The sequence below is a fragment of the Garra rufa genome, chromosome 11 (genome assembly GCF_049309525.1).
Source record: "Garra rufa chromosome 11, GarRuf1.0, whole genome shotgun sequence".
Taxonomy (NCBI): domain Eukaryota; kingdom Metazoa; phylum Chordata; class Actinopteri; order Cypriniformes; family Cyprinidae; genus Garra; species Garra rufa.
Window position 1 is genome coordinate 5,388,361 of NC_133371.1, and position 25,376 is coordinate 5,413,736.

A 25,376-nucleotide genomic window follows, 5' to 3' on the forward strand; every position below is an offset into this window, starting at 1 on the left:
CTTAAATCAAGAAGGATTTTCTAGACAAGTAAAAATTATTGTCTTGTTTTCAGAAAAAACAAGTCAAAATCAAGTGCATTTTGGCTTGGAAAAAAAGCCAAATAATCTGCCAATGGGGTAAGCAAAAAAAAACTTATTTCAAACAAAAAACAAGATTATTTTTCTTACCCCATTGGCAGATTATTTTGCTTGTTATGCACTTAATTTTAATTTTTTTAGATATTTTGGATGGAAACAAGACAAAAAATCGAAGTTTTGCTGAAGTAAAGCTGGTCATGATCTCCTGTTTTCTTCACTTACCGTGGCAAATGTTTGATATTCAAAAGCCATTTGTCAGAATGAGCCTGGTCTGAACATTAACTTTTCTATGAGTCACTGCTCTACCCTTCCCTTTGCACTCTTCAGCGTTTAGAACCCCTCGATGGTACCCCACAAAACCTAACCTGAATCCCATTACCTCACTTCCTGCTTCACGGACTGTGAAGAGGTTGCACGTTTTTGGTTTTCTGTGAACCCATGGAAAGTAGGACCAGGGTGGTGTTAATGAGAGAAGGGGAAAGGAGACTGATTAGGAGGACAGACCCCAACGGGAGGCTTGCGGAAGGACAAGTCTGAGCTATTAACTTCTAATAATCCCGTTAGCTGGTCCTCTGCTATAATGCATGGAATATGGAGAAACCGCAAAAACCTGATATGCTTATACTGGATTACTATTACAGTAAGTTCCCTGAGTCATGCTGAATTTCAGCAAGGAAATGCAGGCAACTAATTCCTCCAGAGTCAAAGATCCTGGTCTTGTGCTTGTGTTACAGCTTTTGAGAAAGAGTGAGTTGAGTAAGTGCTCTGTTTTCTATCTCTAGGATTCATTCCAGAGGTTCTGCTAACTCGTGTATTGGCTTTCTTCTCCCACTCAGCCCTCTGGAGTGCTGTGATGGTACAAGATGTAATCAAAGGAGGCCTGAGAGTATATATACACAATGTATAGGTAATATGGAAACTCAATGCAAGCTGTTTTGCCTGTAGTGATCCGCCAATTGTTTACTGTATCCCAGGCTCCAAAAACCTGGGCAACTGTTGAGTGGAAGTCGTCATGACAGTTTCAAAACCGAGTTACGTAATCAGTTCTTGGACGAACATGATGGTCAAGCAGCAAGCCCAGTTTTAAGACAATGCACTTCATTTAGATCTCGAACCCCCATCGACAGTTAAATAATACAAATTAAAACCCAAGAGGGTCCCTCTTCAGCTGAGGCAATGTTTTCTATGTTGGCAAGAAGCTAAATGTTGAATGCAGAAATAGAAAGTAGAAAGTAGAATGAGGAACTATAAACCACTGTCGCATGATTAGATGGATGTTTACTTGACAGATAATTGTTCATTTGCTGAACAAACAAATATCTCTAATAGTATCTCAAGTCTGTGGTTAATCTTTTTAATGTTGCAGGATTGTACAGATAATTTACTCACCCCTTTGTCATCCAAGATATTCAAGTCTTTCTTTCTTCAGTCGTAAAGAAATTGTGTTTCTTGAGGAAAACATTTCAGGAATTATCTCCATATAGTGGACTTCAATGGTGCCCCCAAGTTTGAACTTCCAAAATGCAGTTTAAATGCAGCTTCAAAGGGCTCCAAATGATCCCAGCCGAGGAAGAAGGGTCTTATCTAGCGAAAGGATTGGCAACTTTTCCAAACAAATAGACAATTTATCTACTTTTTAACCTCAAATGCTTGTCTTGTCTCGTCTTTGCGATACGAATGCGTAGTCTGTGTAATCCGGGTCAATACAGTTAGGGGATGTAAAAAACATCCCGTCTCATTTTCTCCTTCAACTATAAAACCTACATAGCTGTTTTACCATTTTTGTAAAGAGTATTTGATCTTCTTTGCATGTTCACTTTGTAAACACTGGGTCTGTACTTCTGCAGCGATTTTGGGACGATTTTGAAGTTGGGGAACAAAACGAGATAAGAGTTTTTTGACATACCCTAACTGTCTTGAACTGGAAAAAAACAGTTCACGCAGACATAGAGAAGCGTTTGAGGTTAAAAAGTATATAAATTGTCAGTTTGACCATTCTTCCTCGGCTGAGATCATTTAGAGCCCTTTGAAGCTGCCTTTAAACTGCATTTTGGAAGTTCAAACTCGGGTGCACCATTGAAGTCCATTATATGGAGAGAAATCCTGAAATGTTTTCCTCAGGAAACAGAATTTCCTATCGACTGAAGAAAGAAAGACATGAACATTTTGGATGACAAGGGGGTGAGTAAATGGAAGTAAACTAATCCTTTAAAGAAAAAGGCTTGGGGGTTGCTCTCTACTCTAATTTCTGACAGCCTATTGTGATTTTGCAGTACCATGCTCACAACAAATTTATCACGGCACATGATAATCGTGTTTACAAAGCACCAGGTTGATATACCAAAGGTTTGCCAACGTTTGTAGGGTTTATAATGTCTGTGAGGCTTGGTCATTTTATCTCCATGTTCCCTCATATAAGCACACTTAATCAAAAGATAATCTGTTACCTTCCCCATGAGAAATAAACATGCAAGGTTGCCCACTAGAGCACTTACAAGAGTCAGTAACAGTACAATTTTATCCAAATAGAGCAGATGCATTTACTCGCTGATGAGTCTGTCACGCGAGCACTAAACAGCACTGTGAGATCGAGTGTGAAGTGCTTGAATTCAGTGAACACAAATGACTCGATGATTTAAACCCAAAGTTTAAAGCCAGATGAAACAGCGCTGATAAACAGAAGAAACACTGTGTGCTATGATACATCCAGAAGTCTACAAATCACCATCATTTACATACCATGGATTTAGTGTACACTCTTAAAGGTGCCATAGAATGCACTGATACAATATTTTAAGTTGTTCTCTGATATCTACATAGAAGGTATATGGCATAGGAAAGGGCAAAAATTCTCCAGAAATGGTTTTACAAGTCCATTTACAACGCTAGGATTTGACCCTAGAATGAAATGCTCTGTTATTGCCTTATTTGGAAGGTCCGTGAATATTAATGAGGAGCTCTGCTCTGATTGGCTGTTTCACAGAGCTGCTCATCTCAATAACTGGCACATGGAGGAAATATTTATTTAATTATGGAGCTCTAGCTGCTTTTAATATGCGGTTTGTTGAATCTGCCGTTTTGAATCCGCAACATTTTACTCTCACTATTGTGATCGCATGTGCTCTGTGTAACGTTATACTGCAGTGACACAAGTACTTACCACACAAGTTAGTGATGCTCAGGATCTGTAAATCATTCGCCATCATCAGCGCAGTCATTTCTCCATCATTCACCATCATCAGCGCAGTCATCTCTCTGTTTATGTGGTAAGTGAAATCTTATGTACTGCAATGTAAAAGGCTACCGCTTGAATTAAGCTAACCATGTCCCTTCAGTGGCTTGCCTTATTTTACTGATGTACTGACGTTACTGATGACTGGGCTATGCAAATATTGGGGGCGTAACTATTAACGATCACGACTATTGCATAACAGTCTGTGTTCTGTTGGAATTGACCTATTTTTCCGTGGTCTTTTGCAAACACCAGATTTATATAAGAAGGAGGAAATGGTGGCGTTTGAGACTCATGGTATGTCATGCCCATGTACTGAACTGTTATCATTCAACTATGCCAAGGTAAATACAGTTTTCCATTCTATGGCACCTTTATAAATAACGGTGCTTTAAAAGGTTCTTCACAGTGATGCCAAAGAAGAACCATTTTTGGTTCCACAAAGAACCATTCAGTCAAAGGTTCTTTAAAGAACCATCTCTTTCTTACCTTTTTATAATCTGAAGAACCTTCTTTCACCACAAAGAACCTTTTGTGAAACAGAAAGATTCTTCAGATGTTAAAAGTTCTTTATGGAACCATTTAGACAAAAAAGGTTCTTCTATGGCATCGTGAAGCACCTTTATTTTTAAGAGTGTAGTAACACTCACCGCACCATGGTATTGTGTTAGAAATGCGAGATATATTTATTTTAATTTTTATTATATTAGCAATGTAGACATGTATTAAATGATTACTCCACTTCCAGAATTAAAATTTCCTGATAATTTAAACATCCCCATGTCATCCAAGACATTCATGTCTTTCTTTCTTCAGTCGTTTTTTTGTGGAAAACATGATTTCACAGGATTTTTCTCCATATAGTGGACATCAATGGTGCTCGACGGATTGAAGGGTAAAAATGCAGTTTTATGCATCTTCAAAGGGCTCTAAATGATCCCAGACAAAAAAAAGTGTCTTATCTAGCAAAAAGATCCACCCTTATTTCTCAGCTGGGATCATGTAGAGCCCTTTGAATCTGCACTAAAAACTGCATTTTTAACCTTTAATCCATTGAGCACCACTGAAATCCTGGAATGTTTTCCTCAAAAACAAGCTCCTTCGTGGGAAGGTTTTAGAAGCTTGTCTTAAAGTCGATTTGTTTTTGGTGGTGGATTTTTATAATGTTTCGGTTGTAAAAACAGCCAGGAAGAAGGAGGTGCGAGACGTAATTCAAACTGCGCTCTTACAACAAGGTATTTTACAGCCTAAGTCTAACTTTGAGGTTGATGTGGCAGAAAGTGCAGAAGTAGGTAATGGCGATGCTTCGGTTACCGATCCTATGCTGCGTTCGTTAAGTGCTGCTCTGTCCCCCTCCACCACCTCCCACCACTTCTATAACAGCTGATGATTTTGCCACATTCTTTACAGACAAAACTACATCTATCAGTAATAAGTTCTCAGCTCCACACACAGGAACTAAAACTGACCACACCCACGGCTGAAACTCCACTTTTCTCCTTCCGTCCCCATTCTGAGGCAGAAGTAACCAAACTTCTCCTCTCCAGCCATCCGACGACATGTCCTTTAGATCCCATCCCCTCACACCTTCTCCAAGCAATCTCTCCTACCGGCGCTCACACACATCATCAACACATCTCTTCTCACAGGCACTTTCCCCACTACATTTAAGCAGGCCCGGGTAACCCCACTGCTCAAAAAACTTTCACTTAACACTTCACTCATAGACAACTACAGACCTGTCTCTCTCCTTCCATTCATAGCAAAAACATTGGAACGAGCTGTTTTCAACCAGCTATCTTTATTTCTCTCACAGAACAATCTATTGGATGCTAACCAGTCAGGGTTCAGGAGTGGCCATTCAACTGAGACTGCGCTACTGTCTGTCACTGAAGCCTTGCGGACTGCAAAAGCTGATTCCAAATCATCAGTACTCATGCTGGACCTATCTGCAGCATTTGACACGGTGAATCACCAGATCCTCCTGTCCACCCTCTCATCGTTGGGCATCACAGGGATTCACTCAGGCATTCACATTCACTTCGCTGGTTCAAATCCTATCTCTCTGGTAGGTCTATCAGGGTGGCCTGGGGAGGGGAGGTATCCAAAACTCATCAACTGTTCACTGGGGTTCCTCAGGGATCAGTTCTTGGACCCCTCCTCTTCTCTTCCAGATGATCCATCAGTAGCTGCACGTATCTCAGGCTGCCTGGTGGATATCTCTGCATGGATGAAGGAACACCATCTTCAGCTCAATCTAGCTAAGACTGAGCTCCTTGTCTTTCCTGCCACTCCAACTTTACAGCATGACTTCTCCATCCAGTTAGGTTCATCAACAATTACCCCATCGACTTCAGCCAGAAATCTTGGTGTAATCTTTGATGACCAATTGACTTTTAAAGACCACATAGCTAAAACTGCTCGATCCTGCAGGTTTGCATTGCACAACATCAGAAAGATCAGGTCCTTCCTAACAGAGCATGCTGCACAACTCCTCGTCCAGGCCCTGGTCATCTCCAGGCTGGACTACTGCAATGCTCTTTTAGCCGGTCTTCCAGCATGTACAATCAGGCCTCTACAAATGATTCAGAATGCAGCAGCACGGCTGTTCTTCAATGAGCCCAAAAAGGCCCATGTCACACCTCTCTTCATATCCCTGCACTGGCTACCAGTTATGGCTCGCATCAAATTCTAGACACTAATGCTGGCATATAGGACAGCTACCAGCTCATCACCTGCTTACCTACACTCACTACTACGCATCTACACTCCCTCTAGAAGTCTGAGATCCTCTAGTGAAAGACGCCTCATTGTACCACCCCAGAGAGGCATGAAATCACTTTCCAAAACATTCTCGTTCAACGTCCCTGCCTGGTGGAATGATCTCCCCACCCCTATCCAGAACGCAGACTCCATAACTGTCTTCAAGCGACTGCTGAAAACCCATCTTTTTCGACACTATTTGACTCAATAATAAAAAAAATTTTTTTTTACTTTGTTCTCCTCTCTTTCTTGATCTTCCCTTTCTAGCCCGTACTCATCTAACAATGCCTGATATATGTGACCCTGGACCACAAAACCAGTCTTAAGTCGCTGGGGTATATTTGTAGCAATAGCCAAAAATACATTGCATGGGTCAAAATTATAGATTTTTCTTTTATGTCAAAAATCATTAGGAAATTAAGTAAAGATCATGTTCCATGAAGATTTTTTGTAAAATTCCTACTGTAAACCTGTCAAAATGTAATTTTTGATTAGTAATATGCATTGCTAAGAACTTAATTTGGGCAACTTTAAAGGTGATTTTCTCAGTATTTAGATTTTTTGCACCCTTAGATTTCAGATTTTCAAATAGATGTATCTCGGCCAAATATTGTCCTATCCTAACAAACCATACATCAATAGAAAGCTTATTTATTGAGCTTTCATATGATGTATATACCTCAGTTTTGTAAAATTTAACCTTATGACTGGTTTTGTGGTCCAGGGTCACATATGGTATTTTTGAGCACTTTCTATGTTGATCTGCCTCCTTAGGATGAATCACTTGTTGTATTCCCCAATTGTAAGTCACTTTGGATAAAAGCATCTGCTAAATGAATAAATGTAAATGTAATGTAAAATGCAAAAATACCAGTGAAGACATGCAAAAAGCTAGTCAGCAATTATAGGAAGCGTTTGATAGCTGTAATAGCCAATAAAGGCTTTTCTATTGATTATTGAAAATGGTATAAATAATTTTGGACATGCCACTTTGTGTTCAAATGTAAATAAAAGATGAGTAATCAATTTTTTTTTCTTAATGGTGCCTCTTGTACATTGTCTTATTATCTTTTGGAGATGTCTGTGTCATTTCTAATTTAAAAAAAAAAAACTTGCTGGTTGAATAAAAGTAACTTTAAGTCAGAATTTGCCAGGGGTATGAATAATTTCAGGGCTTGACTGTATGTATCTGCATACCACTGTGCACCCTGTTTGCGCAGACAGCATACGTCATCAGTGCATTCACGTACGCTGGGCAGACAGAGTGAGAAAGGCAGGTAAACATGAACAACCTGATCTTCCTTCCTGGTATTGTAATACTTTTACTAACTGTACTATAAAGTGTTCTCACTTTTAATGACATAACCGTGTAACAGCCACTACATTTACGGTAGTTTTGTGGCAGACTGACAACTACGGATGTGCGTGTGTCTGTATGTTTTGGTAAGGTGAAAAGATGACTCGCTCTACCGACATCTGCCTCTCTTTATTTTATTTATTTCCTTTCTGTTCGTGACCTGAGTTGAATGCATGCTTGTGTAAATGTTTCCTCTCTTGATCCTCATGTATGTGGACGAGTGTGCTAACACGTGAGGCGTTTTATTAAACTTGGTGAGATAATACTTGATTAGTTATGTTTATTCAAGAAGGACTTTTAAGTAAAGACTGTAAAGATTGTTTTCCTCAAATCCAGCCTCTTGAAAGTTTTTGCAAATTTGGGTCCACACTGCTCCATAGTGTAGTGGTAAGCACTTTGAGCTTCAAGCAACACATTCTGGGTTCAAGACCTGGTCGTGACATCTTTCAGTTGTTTATTTCTTTTGTTTCTTCCATTTGTGAATAATCGCACCGACTGTTGCCACCTTCTCACCAAGCTGCTTGGCGATGGTCTTGTAGCCCATTCCAGCCTTGTGTAGGTCTACAATCTTGTCCCTGACATCATTGGACAGCTCTTTGGTCTTGGCCACGGTGGAGAGTTTGGAATCTGATTGATTGATTGCTACTGTGGACAGGTGTCTTTTATACAGGTAACAAACTGAGATTAGGAGCACTGTCTTTAAGAGAATGCTCCTAATCTCAACTTGTTACCTGTATAAAAGACACCTGGGAGCCAGAAATCTTGCTGATTGATAGGGGATCAATATTATATAATATATATAAAACATTATTTTGTTGTTATTCTGTCTTTCATTGTTAAAATAAACCTACCTTTAAAATTATAGACTGATCTTTTTTTTTTTATCAGTGGGCAAACGCTCAAAATCAGCAGGGGATCAAATAATTATTTTCCCCACTATGTATTGTGTAAATATTTATTTACAGCTATTTATTGTATACGTAATTTACCACAAATATGTAATTTCCCACGCCCATCACATCTGTGTAAGACACCAAAGGTTACTCATTGAAAGCAATGGAAAAAAATTATGCTAACAAGGTATCCTGAGCGTTTGTGTCAATATGTGACGAATTGTCTGTACGTTCTGGAAAGGTGAAGAGATGACTCGCTCTACTGACATCTGTCTTTTATTTATTTCCTTTCTGTTTGTGACCTGAGTTGGATGCATGCTTGTGTAAATTTTCCTTGCTCAATTCCCATGTATGTGGACGAGTGTGCAAACACGTGAGGCGTTTTATTAAACTCTGGCAAAATACGTCACTCCCGTGCATTAATAGCAACACAGTTTTCCTATCTTGTCTCTGGTCGTCTGGTCTTTGTGTGTAGATGCGTTCGGGAAGTGTGGCTTTGGACGGCGATTTGCAGGGAGGGTGAGATGTTCCCTTTCAGTGCTATCAAGTTAGCATTTCCCAAGATCTCCTATTGCACCTTTAAGATTTGAAGTTTATTGTGATAATCATCAATACTGACTGATATTAAATTTTGATAACATTTTCAGTGTTTCAGTATTTATTCTGTGGCTTGAAGGCATTTACAATATTGCTGTCCTTTGGCTGACCCAAACCATATGACAATGAGCTGAGGTCGATGTCAATTTGACCACACTATTCCCAAATGTTCTTCGCCTCTGATGACTTTGGCCAACAAATTCGCAGACTGACCCTTCCATAATGACAGTTTTAACACAATAAGTAAAACCCCACCAGTGAGATCTTTATCTTCGATGGGCAACGATTTGCGTGAGTGGAGAGTTTGAACAGCTGAGGGATAGTGTATTTTGGCACATACACCATGTTAAATATACCACCCATTCCTTCTATGTCAGACCGACTCTTTAAAAAATGCAAATGTTCCATTCAAAAAACACAGAATAACACATACTGCAACCAATTTAGAAGAACAATGGATGTAATAAAGTTTGCTTCATTGTGGATGTCTCAATCGACCTATTTAACTGCATGGATTCAGAACCAGAAATCAGAACCATACGTCCATACGTCATCTACACTACGCTAATGCTGTGTGTGGCACACTAGTGTTGTGGAAAATAAACAATCACTAGTCTCTGTGTGTGGATATTCTTGTAAAGGCACAAAGGGACATCTCTAATTACCACAAAGGCAATGAGGTGCACAGTCTGGAAAGCATTGAATCATGGGGAATATGACGTTTTATACCTTTCATGACTCAGTATTCTATTCTATTGCGTAATCAAATACAGCACATGGTGACAGTAACTTTGCCAAGCTGGTCCTAGAACAATATTCTTGTCAAACAAACTTAACAATTACCTACCTCAGCCCTAAACCTAATTCCACACCGAATGATGTTTCCTAACTAGGATAAATGCAACAAGTTTGTCTGTCTAAATAATATGAGAAACGGGTGTAGCACCATACACAGCAAATCAGATAACATTTCACGTTTATTCAGACTCGTCACATATTGATCCATGGTCAGGAGCCCTCGGCATCACTTTTTATTGCTCAGGGTACTCCTGTAGCGTCAGATCATGAAGCGCGTAATTTTTTGCATATATAAAAGTATACGTTTTATTGGTATAAAAAATGAAGTGCATAGATATTAGAAAATATTAGAGCATCTAATCCCACTCCTACCCTAAACCTATCCAATTCTCAACAATATAAACACTTACCAGGCAAAATCACAGGTACAGTGGGGAAAATAATTATTTGATCCCCTGCTGATTTTGTACTTTTGCCCACTGAAAGAAATGATCAGTCTATAATGTTTAAGGTTGGTTTATTTAAACAGTGAGAGACAGAATAAAAACAGCATTTCAAAAAATGTATGAATTGATTTGCATTTTAATGAGTGGAATAAGTATTTGACCCCTTCGTAAAACATGACTTAGTACTTGGTGGCAAAACCCTTGTTGGCAATCACAGAGGTCAGATTTTTCTTGCAGTTGGCCACCAGGTTTGCACACATCTCAGGAAGGATTTTGTTTGCTCCTCTTTGCAGATCCTCTCAAAGTCATTAAGGTCTTGAGGCTGTTGTTTGGCAACTCGAACCTTCAGCTCCCTCCACAGAGTTTCTATGGGATTAGGGTCTGGAGACTGGCTAGGCCCATCCAGGACCTTAATGTGCTTCTTCTTGAGCCACTCATTTGTGACCTTGGGCATGTGTTTTGGGTCACTGTCATGCTGGAATACCCATCCATGACCCATTTGCAGTTGTCCTGTCCCCTTTAGCAGAAAAACACCCCCAAAGCATAATGTTTCCAGCTCCATGTTTGACAGTGGAGATGGTGTTCTTGGGGTCATAGGCAGCATTCCTCCTCCTCCAAACACGGTTGAGTTGAGTTGATGCCAAAGAGCTTGATTTTGGTCTCATTTAGATGTTCATTGGCAAACTTCAGACAGGCTGTACATGTGCTTTCTTGAGCAGAGGGACCTTGCGGGCGCTGCAGGATTTCAGTCCTTCACGGCATAGTGTGTTACCAATTGTTTTCTTGGTGACTATGGTCCCAGCTACCTTGAGGTCATTGACAAGATCCTCCTGTGTAGTTCTGGGCTGATTCCTCACCGTTCTCATGATCATTGAAACTCCACGAGGTGAGATCTTGCATGGAGCCCCAGACCGAGGGAGATTGACAGTTATCTTTTGTTTCTTCCATTTGTGAATAATCGCTCCAACTGTTCTCACCTTCTCACCAAGCTGCTTGGCGATGGTCTTGTAGTCCATTCCAGTCTTGTGTAGGTCTACAATCTTGTCCCTGACATCCTTAGACAGCTCTTTGGTCTTGGCCATGGTGGAGAGTTTGGAATCTGATTGATTGATTGCTTCTGTGGACAGGTGTCTTTTATACAGGTAACAAACTGAGATTAGGAGCATTCCCTTTAAGAGAGTACTTTTTTAAATGCATTTTTTCTGCAATTTTTTGTTGTTACTCTGTCTCTCACTGTTAAAATTGCCTACCTTTAAAATTATAGACTGATCATTTCTTTGTCAGTGGGCAAAAATGTTTGCTCTTGCGAGTCTCTGTGAGATCTCATGTCACTGTGAAAAAGTTCCTACAATCCACAAGTGTGCCGTCTCGTGGTCTGCTCGAATCGTGTGCGCGTTCAGAGGATTATGAGGCTAAACATCGTCAAAAACTGTCTTCATGTCCGTGGTCTCCCATGGTTTGAAAATCGGTTAAGATTTGAAAATCATCTAGTGTGCAGCCAGCCTAAACTAACAGAAAGAGTTTAACACAATAATGGTTTCACAGTATAAGCACACGGTTTCAGACTTTTAGCTCACTGTGACCTCACACTGTGACCACATCATGAGTATCCTGGGAGCTCTCTGTGAGATGAAATTGTTGACTGGGTACCAACATTCTTCAAAATATGTTCTTTTGGTACAGCAAGAGGGTAAATGATGAGCAAAAGATTGTCAAATGTTCCTTCTGCTTGTCACAAGGACTTGTGACACGGCTTGTGACTACCCTTACCAAAAATAAGTATACTTCAAGTTTATTTTATTGAGTATACTTAAGTAAAGTTCAAGTATACTTTATGTAGTAAGTATACAAATATCTGTACTAGTAGTATACTTTTAAGTGTACTATTTCAATACTTCTTGGGACTAAATTGGCCCACTTTCTAGTATATAAAAGTATACTTTAAGTATAACAGTAGTAAACTTCGACTACACAACTAGTTTACATCTGTTTTCAGTTTGTACTGCAAGTATACTGAAAGCGAACTTATAGGTATACTGATAGTTTACTAATTAAATACATTTTATGCATTTTAGTACACTTTGAAGTATAGTAAACTACTCAGTAAACTACTAGTTTAGCAGATTTATACTGCAAGTATGCTTGTTAGTTTTCTTTAAGTGAACTTTACATCATACTTTAAGTATACTGCTATGTCCCTATTTAGGTATTAATTTGTTTATATTTTGATATATAAATATCTGAACATAACAAAACATCAAAAGAAAAAAATATATCTGCTTGCAAACAAAAAGTCTAGCTTCATGCATTCTTTTTTATAAACACTTGAATGTGGGTTAGTTTCATAAATAAAAAATAAATAAATAAACAACATTTTGAACAAAAAGACTATTGATGATAATCAAAACGTAGATGGAGTTTATCAACACCCCAAAGCTTGACAGTCATTATCACCTCTTCATGGGTGGACATTTTATTCCATAACGTTACACAGTTTTCCATATCTATGGTTCTGATGCTGTTTTATGTCTGATGATTGTGTTAGATTACATGTGGAAGCATCTGTTGTTTCGGTTTCTTCTTCACTTGTGTTTTGGAAATTCTGTACAGAAGATGTGTAATAGCGCCCCTAGCGTATAACAATGAAAACACAGATTCGTAAAGCACAAGTAGAGCTTAAATATACTTAGACTTTTTCCAAGTATAAGTTAAGTATACTTAAATGTAATTTTAAGTATATTTATGAGAGGTATTTAAAGCACATTTCTGAGAAGTACATAAAAAGTAGACTGATTTTTAGTTCAAACGAAGTATACTAATAGAACACTTAAATAAAATTATTTTTCGTAAGGGTACCTCAGATTTAAATGGAAGATAAAGACAAAACTAAGAAGATAAAGACACCATGACTGCTTAGGAAACGACCCACAGCACACTGCCATCCATGATAAAACTGTGAGGATTTTGTGTGTGTCAATGCAGTGTTAGTGACCTCCCTTACCTCCCAGCACGCTGCAGGTGATGGCCTCTGTGTGTTGGGCCAGGAGTTCAGCTTTAGCAATGGCAGCCAGTGACAAGTAGCTGGACATGTTTCTGCTGAGCTCTTGGTTCCCCTGCTGCAAGAAGCGCACTGCCACTGGAACCGCTAATGCCATCACCGGAGGCCTGTTGTAATTCTGGAAAAACAACAACAACCCAACTTTAGACCTGCATCTCAGGTCACATATTCTTTCAATTAACTGCAAACTGTTTACTAGTTACGACCAATACAAACATTGCAGACTGAATTGAGAAGCTCAATTAGAAGCTTCATTCAAATAAAGCAAAATCAATGTACCAGCGTGTGCTAATTCTGACTAGTGTATGCCAACATCACTCCATAAAGATTTTAATAGATTCAGAGAATGATCACATAAGGGTTAGCTGGCTGCTTAGTTAATTTAATAAAAATAACAAGAGATACTATATAAGGCATTAAAGGCAGCAGTAAACATGTTAAGATCAAACTGAACTGAATAGAGAAAGATGTGAAATGTTCTGCTGCCCTCTAGAGTAGAAGATGTGAACATGTCCGGTGGAAAATCACATGGATATTGCAAGAAATGGTAAGTTATTTTGTGATGGAGAAACGTTTTACACTACATAGCAATTACATTTGATATATGTGGTCAAAAAATTATTTGATTAAGGCGCTGCAGGTGAATAGGGTAAAAAAAATGTGAATAATAAACGAATAATAAAGAGTTTTATCGCCTTACCCAGTTGATTAATTATATTATTAATTGCAAACATTTTTTTGTATTACAAGTTTTCTAAAACATTGTTTTAACATGCAAATGAGGCATTATTTAATAAAATATGCACTAATTTGCATACATTTCTAGTACAAAATTATAAACAATGGATGAAGTCAGTTTCAAAATTCTTGTTTAATTTTTTTTTCAGATTTGAGTCAAAAGTTTTTACAGAAGGATTTTTGGGTATTTCATTTTGTCACTCCACAATTTAGAAAAATACTTAGAACAGGCAGAAATTATATATTTTTTACAGTATTTTGGGAAATAAAATGTTGTATAAAATGCAGCAAATTATATATGAACAAATCCCTCTGTAAAACCTTCAGAATATAGACAGGAATAAAAAGTAAAGTTTGGGCTTTTAAAAATATGGATTGTAATTGAAATCTATTGACACAAATAGATAAAGTGCTATAAAATGAACACTTAAGGGTGTCTTTTGGATCTTTTCTTTCCACTAGTCTGAAAAAACACTTCATGAAAAACCAAAAAGCCGAAATCTCAAACTTGACAGGTGCATGAAAAACTGTTTTTGTCTGAAGTCTCCCCTGAATGTTTAAATCTTAACAATTTGAGTGGCATAGTTAGTGATTTCTTCAAAAACATATTTATAAATCTAGTTACTGTACACAACAGACATGTGGAATTTCATTTAAAAGATTTGCCTTTTCTGTAAAAAGAATGGTCCTTTATATTCTTGCCCAAAGGGAACATATCTTTGAATATCGGAACTAAAACTTTAAAAAGCGTGACGCAGGGCAAATAACTTCCAAAGATCCCAAGCTAATTATAAAACACCCACTTGAATATGTGACTGCTGCTCAGATCAAAGAGCCCTTCCACAAATAGTTCTGAAGAACTCAGGCATAAGACTCAAGCTGCAGCTCTCTAATGAATACTGATCTCCACCACTACCCAGAATGCATCACTCTAGCTCAGCCTCTCTCTAAGCCTTGCTGTAAGATTCATATGCGGCTTATTATATAAGTGAATGAGTGACTGTGTGTGAGAGAGAGAGAGAAGCAGGAGAAACTGTGTCATGCCTGTGAAAAATTGTTTTGAAACAGAAATAATTAAAAAGAGATTACGGCTAATTGCTGTTGTCAGGCGTGTCTGTTCCATTTGGAGACATGTCACTTCACTCCCTGAGAATGAGTGTAATTATTGCTTCAGAACTGACAAATATGGACCGTTTTCACATTTCTGGGGTTCTCAGAAGCGAAAGTCGTCATAATTATAGTCTCAGCCTCAGACATCAGAATGACAGATGCATAAGATGCACAAATGAACTCATCATCCAATGGGGTGCTTTTTACAGGATTTCCTGGAGACGTGTGTGTCACGTTCTTTAACGGTCCACCTGAAAACAAAGCTGTTGTGACGCCAAACCCTCTCACGGATCCACTTTACATTTTTACGCCCCTAAACATGACGCTGAATAAAATTGTGGCTGGCAGCTTTACATGGCTTCTTAGCCAATGAAAGCCATTATAATTGGGTAAATATCTATATCTAGAGCGATGGCAGTCTACAGCGTGACATTGATCTATGAATGTCAATGGTTAAAGGAGTAGTTCACTTTCAGAACAAAAATGTACAGATAATGTATTCACCCCCTTGTCATCCAAGATGGTCTTGGCGCCAAAGAAAATATGTTTTAACTTCTATGGTGCCCCTGAGTTTGAACTTCTAAAATGCAGTTTTAATGCAGCTTCTAAGGGCTCTAAACGATCCCAGTCGAGGTGGAACGATTAGTTATTTTTACTTTTACAGTAAAACTTTTACAACTTTTACAGTTGCGTACCCTTTGGGCATCTAACATTTTTCTGAGTACCTGCACAATATTTATCTTTTATTTTATATTCTTAACACTCTATTAAGTGTATTATTAATATGTGACCCTGGACCCCAAAACCAGTCTTAAGTAGCACAAACCACACTGCAAAAAATGCTTTTCTTACTTAGATTTTTCGTCTTGTTTCCAGCCAAAATATCTGAAAATTCTTAAATCAAAAAGAATTTTCTAAATGAGTAAAAATGATTGTCTTGTTTTCAGAAAGAAACTACTCAAAATTAAGTATATTTTTGCTTGAAACAAGTAAAATTATCTGTCAATGGTGTAAAAAAAAAAAAAAATCTTGTTCTAAGCAAAAACTTGATTAATTTTGACTTAAAAATAATTTTTACTTGTCTAGAAAATCCTTCTTGATATAAGAATTTTTTGATATTTTGGCTGAAAACAAGGCAAAAAAAATCTAAGTAAGATGCTTTTCAGTGCAGTCTTATTTGTAGCAATGGGCAAAAATAAATTGTATGGGTCAAAATGATACATTTTTCTTTTGTGCCAAAAATCATTAGGATATTAAGTAAAGATCATGTTCCATGGATATATCTGGTAAATTTCCTAGCATAATTGTCAAAACTTGTAAAAAATATGCATTGCTAACAACTTCATTTTCAACTGTAAAGGTGATTTTCTCAATATTTAGATTTTTTTTGCACCCTTAGATTCCAGATTTTCAAATAGATGTATCTCGGCCAAATATTGTCCTATCCTCACAAACCATACACCAATGGAATACACCATTTTAGATGATGTATAAATCTCAATTTAAAAAAATTGGTTATGACTGGTTTTGTGGTCCAGGGTCATTTATTATTAAAAACAATAAATGATGGCAAAATTAAGTGATTAGATTTAAAACTAAATTTGCCAGTAGGTAGCGGCAAGTCACTGTCTTTTTGTTTAATTGTTATATAAAATCAACATTTGCAATTGTTTGGATATTCATAGAAAACTGCGTTCTTGCTTGTATTTTAAACATGAAAAATAGCTTGCACAGGGCATGTTTCTGTATCAAAGATTTCTTAAATCAATCTTTATGTACAGTCTGTGTCAATATTTGTTCTTTGCTATTAAGTGCTACAAATCTAAATCTAAAGCAACATACTCTGCATGCATCCTATCATACTTTCGAAAAAATTCCCATCTCATTTCTCCACCAACTTCAAAATCATCCTACATTGCTGTTTTACCTTTTTTTGTAATGGGCGTTTGACCTACTTTGTATGTCCACTTTGTAAACACTGGGTTGATACTTCTGCAGCGATGTAGGGCGATTTTGAAGTTGAATGAGAAAATGAAATGGAGTTTTTCGACATACCCTAACTGTCTTTAACCGGAATACACAGAGTACATGCAGAGCTAGACAGTTAAAAAGTATTTAAATTCTAAATTGTTTTTTTTTTTGTTTGTTTTGTTTTTTTTTAGAAAAGAACTGATCGTTTCACTAGATAAGACTCTTCTTCCTAGGCTGGGATTGTTTAGAGCCCTTTGAAGCTGCATTTAAACTGCATTTTGGAAGTTCAAACTCAGGGGCACCATAGAACTTTATGGAGGGAAATCCTGAAATGTGTTCCTCAAAAAACTATTTCTTTACGACTGAAGAAGGAAAGACATGAACATTTTGGATGACAAGGGGGTGAGTAATGGTAATGATACTTCCGGTTGAGTGAATGCTGTGCGAATTGTTTGCCGCTGCTCTCCGGTCTTATTGTTTTGTTTTATCAATTTAGTTTTATTTTATTGTTTTAGTTTAAACGCACTTAGTTTAACAGGGCTTTTTCGGTTCATGGTCCTATGCTCTGGAACTCTTTGCCCTTATCTATCAGATCATCCCCTACATTATCTTCTTTTAAATTGTCTCTCAAAACATATCTTTTTTCTCAGGCTTTTGTTTAATTTGAACATATTCTGTTGTATCTCTGTTGTCTTGTGATGTTTGCATTACTAATTTATTTTTCAATGATTTAATATTCTATTTGTCTTAATGCTTTTGTTAGTTGATTTTTGGTTGTGCAGCACCTTGGTCAGCACTCATTGCTTTTAAGGTGGCGGTGCTATATAAATAAACTTGAGTACATTATCTGTAAATTCTTAAACTCCTTTAAGATCACAAAATATCAAACCATGTGCATTAGTGCTTTTCTCATGCTGTGTTACATTCAATTTGGGACTCAGGAAATCCAAAAAAATATTTAGTTGCATTTGCAGATGTGATTTTATGCAAACATGGTGGCATCCAGGTACGTTGGCCCAGACTATTACTGTGAGGAATCTGCTGTTGTGTTTATAAATGTAGGGAAATCATTCAGGGTAATTTATGTGCTCTGGCCCTTAAGTGTTGCTCCTACCTGCAAGATGCAGCTGGTGATGTCTGAGGCGATCTTGGCATGGGGCGTGTCTTCATCCTTGCCCTGCGGCTGGAGGTTATGCTCAAGACACGACTCCCATAAGGACACGAGAGCTGCTCCGTGCTTCTCAATCGAACCGGTTTCCCTAATGGCTGTAGTGATGCGCGTGATGCAGATCTCCACCACCGCTTGGTCATTGTCATTGGTCAAGTAGTCCTGCAACCAATCACAAATCACATCACTGAATGAAAGACATGTGTATTTAAGACTCTGTCACATGTTGCACATTCTCAGGTGCATGTGAAATCTGTGCCATATGACAGCAGAAATCAAAGGAAATCAAACTGTGGAAATTTTAATATGCTATTTATACTAGGGTATATTCATGGCTTTTACTCTAATTTTACTTTACACTTTCATTATAATGAAAGCAATTTAGAGTCATGCCAGATTTATCAATTGTTTACCATAAACACTGCAAAAATTGTTTTTCTTACGTAGATTTTTTGTCTTGTTTCCAGCCAAAATATCTGAAAATTCTTAAATCAAGAAGGATTTTCTAGACGAGTAAAAAGTATTGTCTTGCTTTCAGAAAAAACAAGTCAAAATTAAGTGAGTTTTTGCTTAGAACAAGCAAAATAATCTGCCAATGGGGTAAGCAAAAAAATCTTATTTCAAACACAAAACAGGATTATTTTTCTTACCCAACTGGCAGACTATTTTGCTTGTTACCAGTGTTGGGGAGTAACTAGTTACATGTAACGGCGTTACGTAATTTAATTGCAAAATAGATGTAACAGTAATTCATTACAGTTACTTAGAAAAATGTGTAATTAAATTAGTTACTCATGAAAATGTTAAAGATTACAAATGGGGTTACATCTAAAAATTTTCTTTAAAAATCTGGGATATGTTGAATAATATTAATCTGTTGCTTTGCCTGTTTTTGATATGCACGATGCCTTCTGCTAAAGCCATTTATTAAAGCGGTGCTATTCTGATGCTTTTGATTGGTTTGAATTTGCGGTGCACCACGTCTGCCAATTAGGTTAATCCTCTTTGTCAGCGCGTTCATCGTCCTCTTTGTGTATTCGAGACCAATATTAAAAACATTCATAACAAATTAGCTTGCCTGCTAGCTGCATTTACCAGACACACTTGTATTTATGAACCCTTTCACAAAAAATATCGCATTTTTTCTCCTTGAATAAGGTTGGTAATGTCAGATCTAACTTGCGATTTTATCACATTAACCTATTTTAATTTTGAGTGTCATTTGTAAAATCAGTGTTTACACTACTGCGTGATTTTCAGCTGAAACATGACTAATGATTTGAAGGATGAAAATCCGCTGCAGTTTAGTTTATTTTCGAATAATATAGATCTATTTTTGTCAAGGGCTTGAAACTTTTCTCTATAATGATCGATGTTGACCTAACGTGCCACCTAGTGGACAAATCTCTCAATTAGTTCGTCCCATTTTGTCTTGCAAAATCGAGCTATCATCTAGTGAAGCAGCCCAGTTGGTCACTGAATCTAAGCAGTGTTTTAGATGAAATGTATTATTTAAAAAATAAATAAATAAACAATACCATGGATTTTATGACACAGCTACAATGATAGAGTCTGTTTGGATTTGGCAGTATCTATTCTAGAATCTATTCTTTCTTTTGTTAGTGAGAAATAATTATTAGCCCTGTATGGTATAATGATTTCCCTTCACACATAGTGGTAAAAAATAATAGTATGCAAATTTTTACTATTTTTTTTATTATATCAGTAAGAAGAACTTGTTTTTACTACATTATTATAATCTAGAATTGTGTTTTCTCTTAAATATAACTAAAAATAATTATCTATTATTTAGATAATTTAGATATTTAAAGAAATCTTTTTTAAGATTTACGTTTTTCAAAGCATTGTTACTTGCCAGTGTGTCCTGTCATAGCTATGCAAAATTTTGATTTTGTAACAACAGTAAACAATTTTTTTGTTATAAGGTCTGGTTTTGTGATGGCTGTTCTTTAAAATTTAATTAATGTAATCTTAATTCAAGTGATGAAAGATTTTTAAATTCTAACAATGAACTACTGTAAGGTCACACCTGCTTGGTATAAATGCTTGAAAATGATTTAGTTGAAAATATCCATTAGAAACTTAAAAGTAATCAAAAAGTAATCAGATGTAATCAGTTACTTTACTTTTCTAAAGTAATTGAAAAGGTACACTACTTATTACATTTTAAATAGGGTAATTTGTAATCTGTAATCTATTACATTTCCAAAGTAACCTCCCCAACACTGCTTGTTACAAGCAAAAACGCACTTAATTTTGACTTGAAAACAAGACAATACTTTTTACTTGTCTAGCAAATCCTTCTTGATTTAAGAATATTTAGATATTTTGGCTGGAAACAAGACAAAAAATCTAAGTAAGAAAAGCATTTTTTGCAGTGAATCTTGTTTTTTGGTTTGCATCCATCATGTTTAAGTAAACACATGTATTATATATACGTGTTTATTTCAAAATCCAGTGAATAGGTCTTCTTACATTTATGGACTGACATCCATCCATTGGCTACAAAGAATTTACATGGCACCAGCTTTATTTAAATTTCTGAAAGCATTAGGTGTCTATAAACTGGAAAGTTTGGCAGCAAATATTGTCATCTTTGTGGCGTGGCATGTTAAGAATGAGAATGTTATGCAAGTGACTGTGGAAAGGAGGACACTATAGGCCCTGGAGAGAGAAATACAAGAGAAGAGAGAACGAGACGAAAAGAGAACGAGAGAAGGCTACCCCTGAGACGCTGGATGAGCCCAAATCTGTTTACAAAAGCCAGCCAGAACAAAGAAGCCCAATCAGGCAAGAGGAACTGGCTTCATCACGCTCGCTGACGGCAACATTCCTGTGGAAGTTTACTCATTTAAATTTAAAATACACTCAGTGTGGCAATGAGGGGTCACCTTATTCAAATTATTCATATATGCAGTGCTGACAGGGTCAGTGATCAGCCAGAACAAGCCATATGCTCTCTAACTTCATAACAGAATAACATCAACTAAGCATGTGATCAGCTAGGGACAAAAAGAAAGGAAAACCTGTTCTTTTTCCCCATTATAATAATAATCATTTATTATTATTATATTTTCAGTAGGGCTGTCTTTAATACTCTAATCAATATGTGCATGGACAAATCTGGATGCTTTAAGTTTAAGCAAATGTATGTTTATTGTTAGTGAAACCATACTTGACATAGAGAATGAAGACTAGACATGTTTCAAAGGTCACAGATGTTTTTCAAATAACTTGTTCATGTCTATTAGACACATGAAAGAAATATCAGGTTCCCATTACTTCTCTTTCTTTGCACTGAGCAATTTACTTACACAGGTCTGTTTACATTATTTGCAGGACACTTCTTCTGAACATGCAAAATACATTTATTAGTTATTATTACATTTGTTTGCGTCTCAGTGCCCACATACTGTCATCTGATGCAGCCAAGTTCTCAACAAAAAAGTTTGCATTGTTATATTTTAGTGTTTCTGTGGTCAGACAACTTGAGTAATACGAAATAATGATTGAAAAATAAATCCTGAATTATGATCATGATTCAATCGCTGAAAAGAATCGTTTACCAGCATCTGGACATAAGTCACTATTCTCTGCATTATAATCATTGTTTTTAACTCACTGTTTGAATGCCTTCAGGATCCTTGGACTTGCCAGGAGTTTACCCGTTTAAAACTATGTGATCACAAAAACTTGCTTCTTTTAATTTCTTTAGGTATTGTTTTCATTATAATGTACTGATTCAAGAGCCCAGTCTCATGAAAATGTGTACTAGTAGCACGATTTTCTGTTTCATCTGTTTTCATTTGGCATGCTATTAATAACCGGTACACACTAGGTTATTCTCTAGGTTGGCATTGGCATTGTGACATTGTGCATCCATTTGTTTTACTATTGGCTAGGTAATGGATCAAACAGAAAATGCATGCTGCATTAATCATGCATGTTAATAAAATTAGTGCCGTTGAAATTCATTTGCGTTAACGCGTTATTTTGACAGCCCTAATTTTCAGATAAAGATAAATAAACATATTACTGTTTCAACTATTGTACATTAAAATAAAGAAATGTAAAAAAATATATATAGTATTGAATAATAATAATAATAATAATAGTAATAATTAGAAAACCACTAAGCTTTATATTTTGGCAGAATTCCACAGACCTTAAAGTTCCTCCTTTGTTGGCATTTGTTAGGATCCTCATTACAATTGGAACACGCTTGTCGTGTTTATAAATGCACATTATACACTGCGAAAAAAGCTTATCTTACTTAGTATTTTGTTTTGTTTCTAGTCAAAGTATCTAAAAATTCCTAAATTAAAATGCATTTACTAGATAAGCAAAATGACATAAGATATTTTGTTTCCACAGGGAAAAAAATAAAATAAGTGCAGTTTGCTTGAAAATAAGACAAACCAGACAAAAATACACATTTGGTAGGAAAATAAAAACACTGAGTAACATTCTAGGTGGACTTTGGAAAAGATGTTTTATTAAAGGGGTCATCGGATGCACATTTTCCACAAGTTGATATGATTCTATAGGGTCTTAATGAGAAGTCTGTAACATACTTTGGTTAAAATTTCTCAATGGTGGAGTAAAAAACACTCTTTTTATCTTGTCAAAATCAGCCCTTTTTAGAGCGAGCCATTCTGTTGCATCTTTCTTTAAATGCTAATGAGCTCTGCTCGCCCCGCCCCTCTCTGCAGTGGGATGACGAGCCGTAATGTTTACTTCAGCTGCATTTAGCCACATTTAGCTGTGAAACTTGGTAACTATCACATTATTAAGAAAGGCCATTTGCAAAGATGCATAAAAAAACCCTTCTACTCACTTCTGCTGTGGGTAAAGCTGCATCACGAATGATTCGCGCGAACACAGACACATATGTAGATCAGGATCGGCGCTTTATTTTCAAAAGCAAAACTAATGTTAAGCCTCTGCATCTTCAGCAGCTCAGATGTCGTTAGTAAATGACGACTGCTATGTTCAGTATTACATCCAACAACAGAACACCTCAATCGCTCAATTAGAGTCTTCCTCTGCACCTGAGTCGACACTATGGTGATCAGAGTCGGACTGTTTCAGATGGGTGGGGGCGGGGCTAAGATAAGACGCTCATGTCAATCAGCTATCGTGGGAGGGGCCTCTGTCTGTGGCGTCACACCCACAAGAAGCTGAGAATGACCTGATTTTAAAAAGGGGATATTACTTTAAAAGATTTAAAAAAATACCACTGGGTGTATTTTTATCATTGTAGGGTGGTTGTGTACACAAACTGCCAACACACATTAATGTTCAAACAACATGTAAAAGTGAGTTATGCATCCGATGACCCCTTTAAATAAACAATTGACCTCATTAAACTCAGAATGTTATGTCATGAATGTACTATTTTGGGATCGGTGTACTCACTGGTGCACAAGATATGACTTTGATTTCCTCCAGGGCTTGGGACAGACAGTCTTCAATCTCGCTGTCATCCAGAGAGAAGAGGTCTCCAGCACGGGACAGGTCTCTCTGTCCCAGAACGAGACGGAACAGCTGGTGCATTCTGGGACAGGCTCAGACTTGAGCAGGCTGCCCCTGCCCTGTGTTACCGCGATGACTTGACATGCTCCTGAAATGCAGACAGAATACATGCATCAGACACACACCTACAATCAGACAACAGAAAGAGAGAGAGAGAGACAGAGAGAGGAAAAATCATAGAGAAGAAAGACTAAGAGGAAAAGAAGACAAGAAAGAAAAAGACATCAATGCAATTAAACTTTGTTGATCTTTGTATTTTTTTTATTAAGGGCTGTAGGGTTGTACTTAGATTTATGAAGCTGAAATGATATCCTTTAAAAAAAGTTAACCACAAAATGAAAACTCAAAATTATTTGTATGATTTTTTTTTCCATTAACATCCAATCCACAAATGTTTAATTTGCTAAAATATATTTTAGCAAATATTTTAAAATATATATAAATCTAATTAGGGCTGCCACTGACAACTATTTTTATATTGATTAATCTATCAACTAATATATCGATTTAATCTGAAAGACTAATTTCCCGCAAAGAAATAAACCATTTTACTTAAGAACATGTTATTTTAATCAAAAAATAAATTACAGATGCGTTTGATTATTAAAATTTAATGGAACCTTTAAAATGGAATCTAGAAAAGTCATAAAAAGGAATTTCGTAAAAAAATAAAACTGTAAAACTCAATTATTTAGACAGGCTTTTTGATTCAAAAATGTTATTTAACCATTAAAACAGACTATAGAATAATTTAAATGGGAATAATTGAATTTGGAAATAAAACGGATTTCATAGGGCACTATTATTATATTTGTGTGTGTGTGTGTGTGTGTGTGTGTGTGTGTGTGTGTGTGTGTGTGTGTGTGTGTGAACAATAATATTTAAAAATACTTAAAATACATACATAACATAAATGAGGCAATAATAATTAGTTCAAATAAAGAATCAAAAGCAAGAAATCATGGTTTTATTGCACAAACTGTTGAAATACATTACATAATACATTATAAACAATGGAGGTAATGTACATTAAGCGTTACAACAAAGGCCTGCAGAGGGCGCCAACCACCTCACGATTGTTTTTACACTTCACTTTCGATCTAATCCTTGTTTAATATTGACTAAACAACATTTAAGTCAAATGTCTACTTAATCTTTAATTTTTGGCCATATCTTTACCACAAAATGCTATAGTCACAGTAATTTAATGAATATGTGGACATCAAAACGTGTAAACTTGAACTTTTATTTTGAAATCGCGATGAACACTGAGTTTGCATAGGTTTATAAATGATTTACCTTACAAATCTGATGAAATGGTGCACGTTGCCTTCCCAAATTAACGTTATAATAAATCCAAACTCACAACAACATGCAGAGATGGAGTTTGAGAGGCTCCACAGGTGTAAATAATGACAGTTCCTGTGGAACAGCATACTGTGAAAGGAGCTGCTGTGAGACGCACGTATGTAACCTACACGCATGTAAATAACTGACGCACATATATTAAACCTGCATCGAATATATTGAACTGAATTTAACTGAATTTAATTATGATTTTAAATGGGTTTGATATAAAATGCAGCCTTGGAAAACAGTCTAATAATGCGT

General features: G+C 36.7%; 1 protein-coding gene across 2 annotated transcripts in view; it reads right to left on the reverse strand.

Annotated features, from left to right (window-relative positions):
• Positions 1-23,845, reverse strand: part of veph1 (ventricular zone expressed PH domain-containing 1) — a 127,665-nt gene extending 103,820 nt beyond the window's left edge. For both annotated transcript variants that reach the window (XM_073851001.1, XM_073851002.1), the window contains exons 1-3: positions 23,649-23,845; positions 18,156-18,371; positions 13,166-13,340 (exon numbers count right to left, since the gene is read on the reverse strand). In XM_073851001.1, coding sequence (XP_073707102.1) covers positions 13,166-13,340; positions 18,156-18,371; positions 23,649-23,786 — 529 coding nt within the window. In that variant the 5' untranslated portion in view covers positions 23,787-23,845. The remainder of the gene's footprint in view (positions 1-13,165; positions 13,341-18,155; positions 18,372-23,648) is intronic.
• Between the last annotated feature and the right edge of the window lie 1,531 nt (positions 23,846-25,376).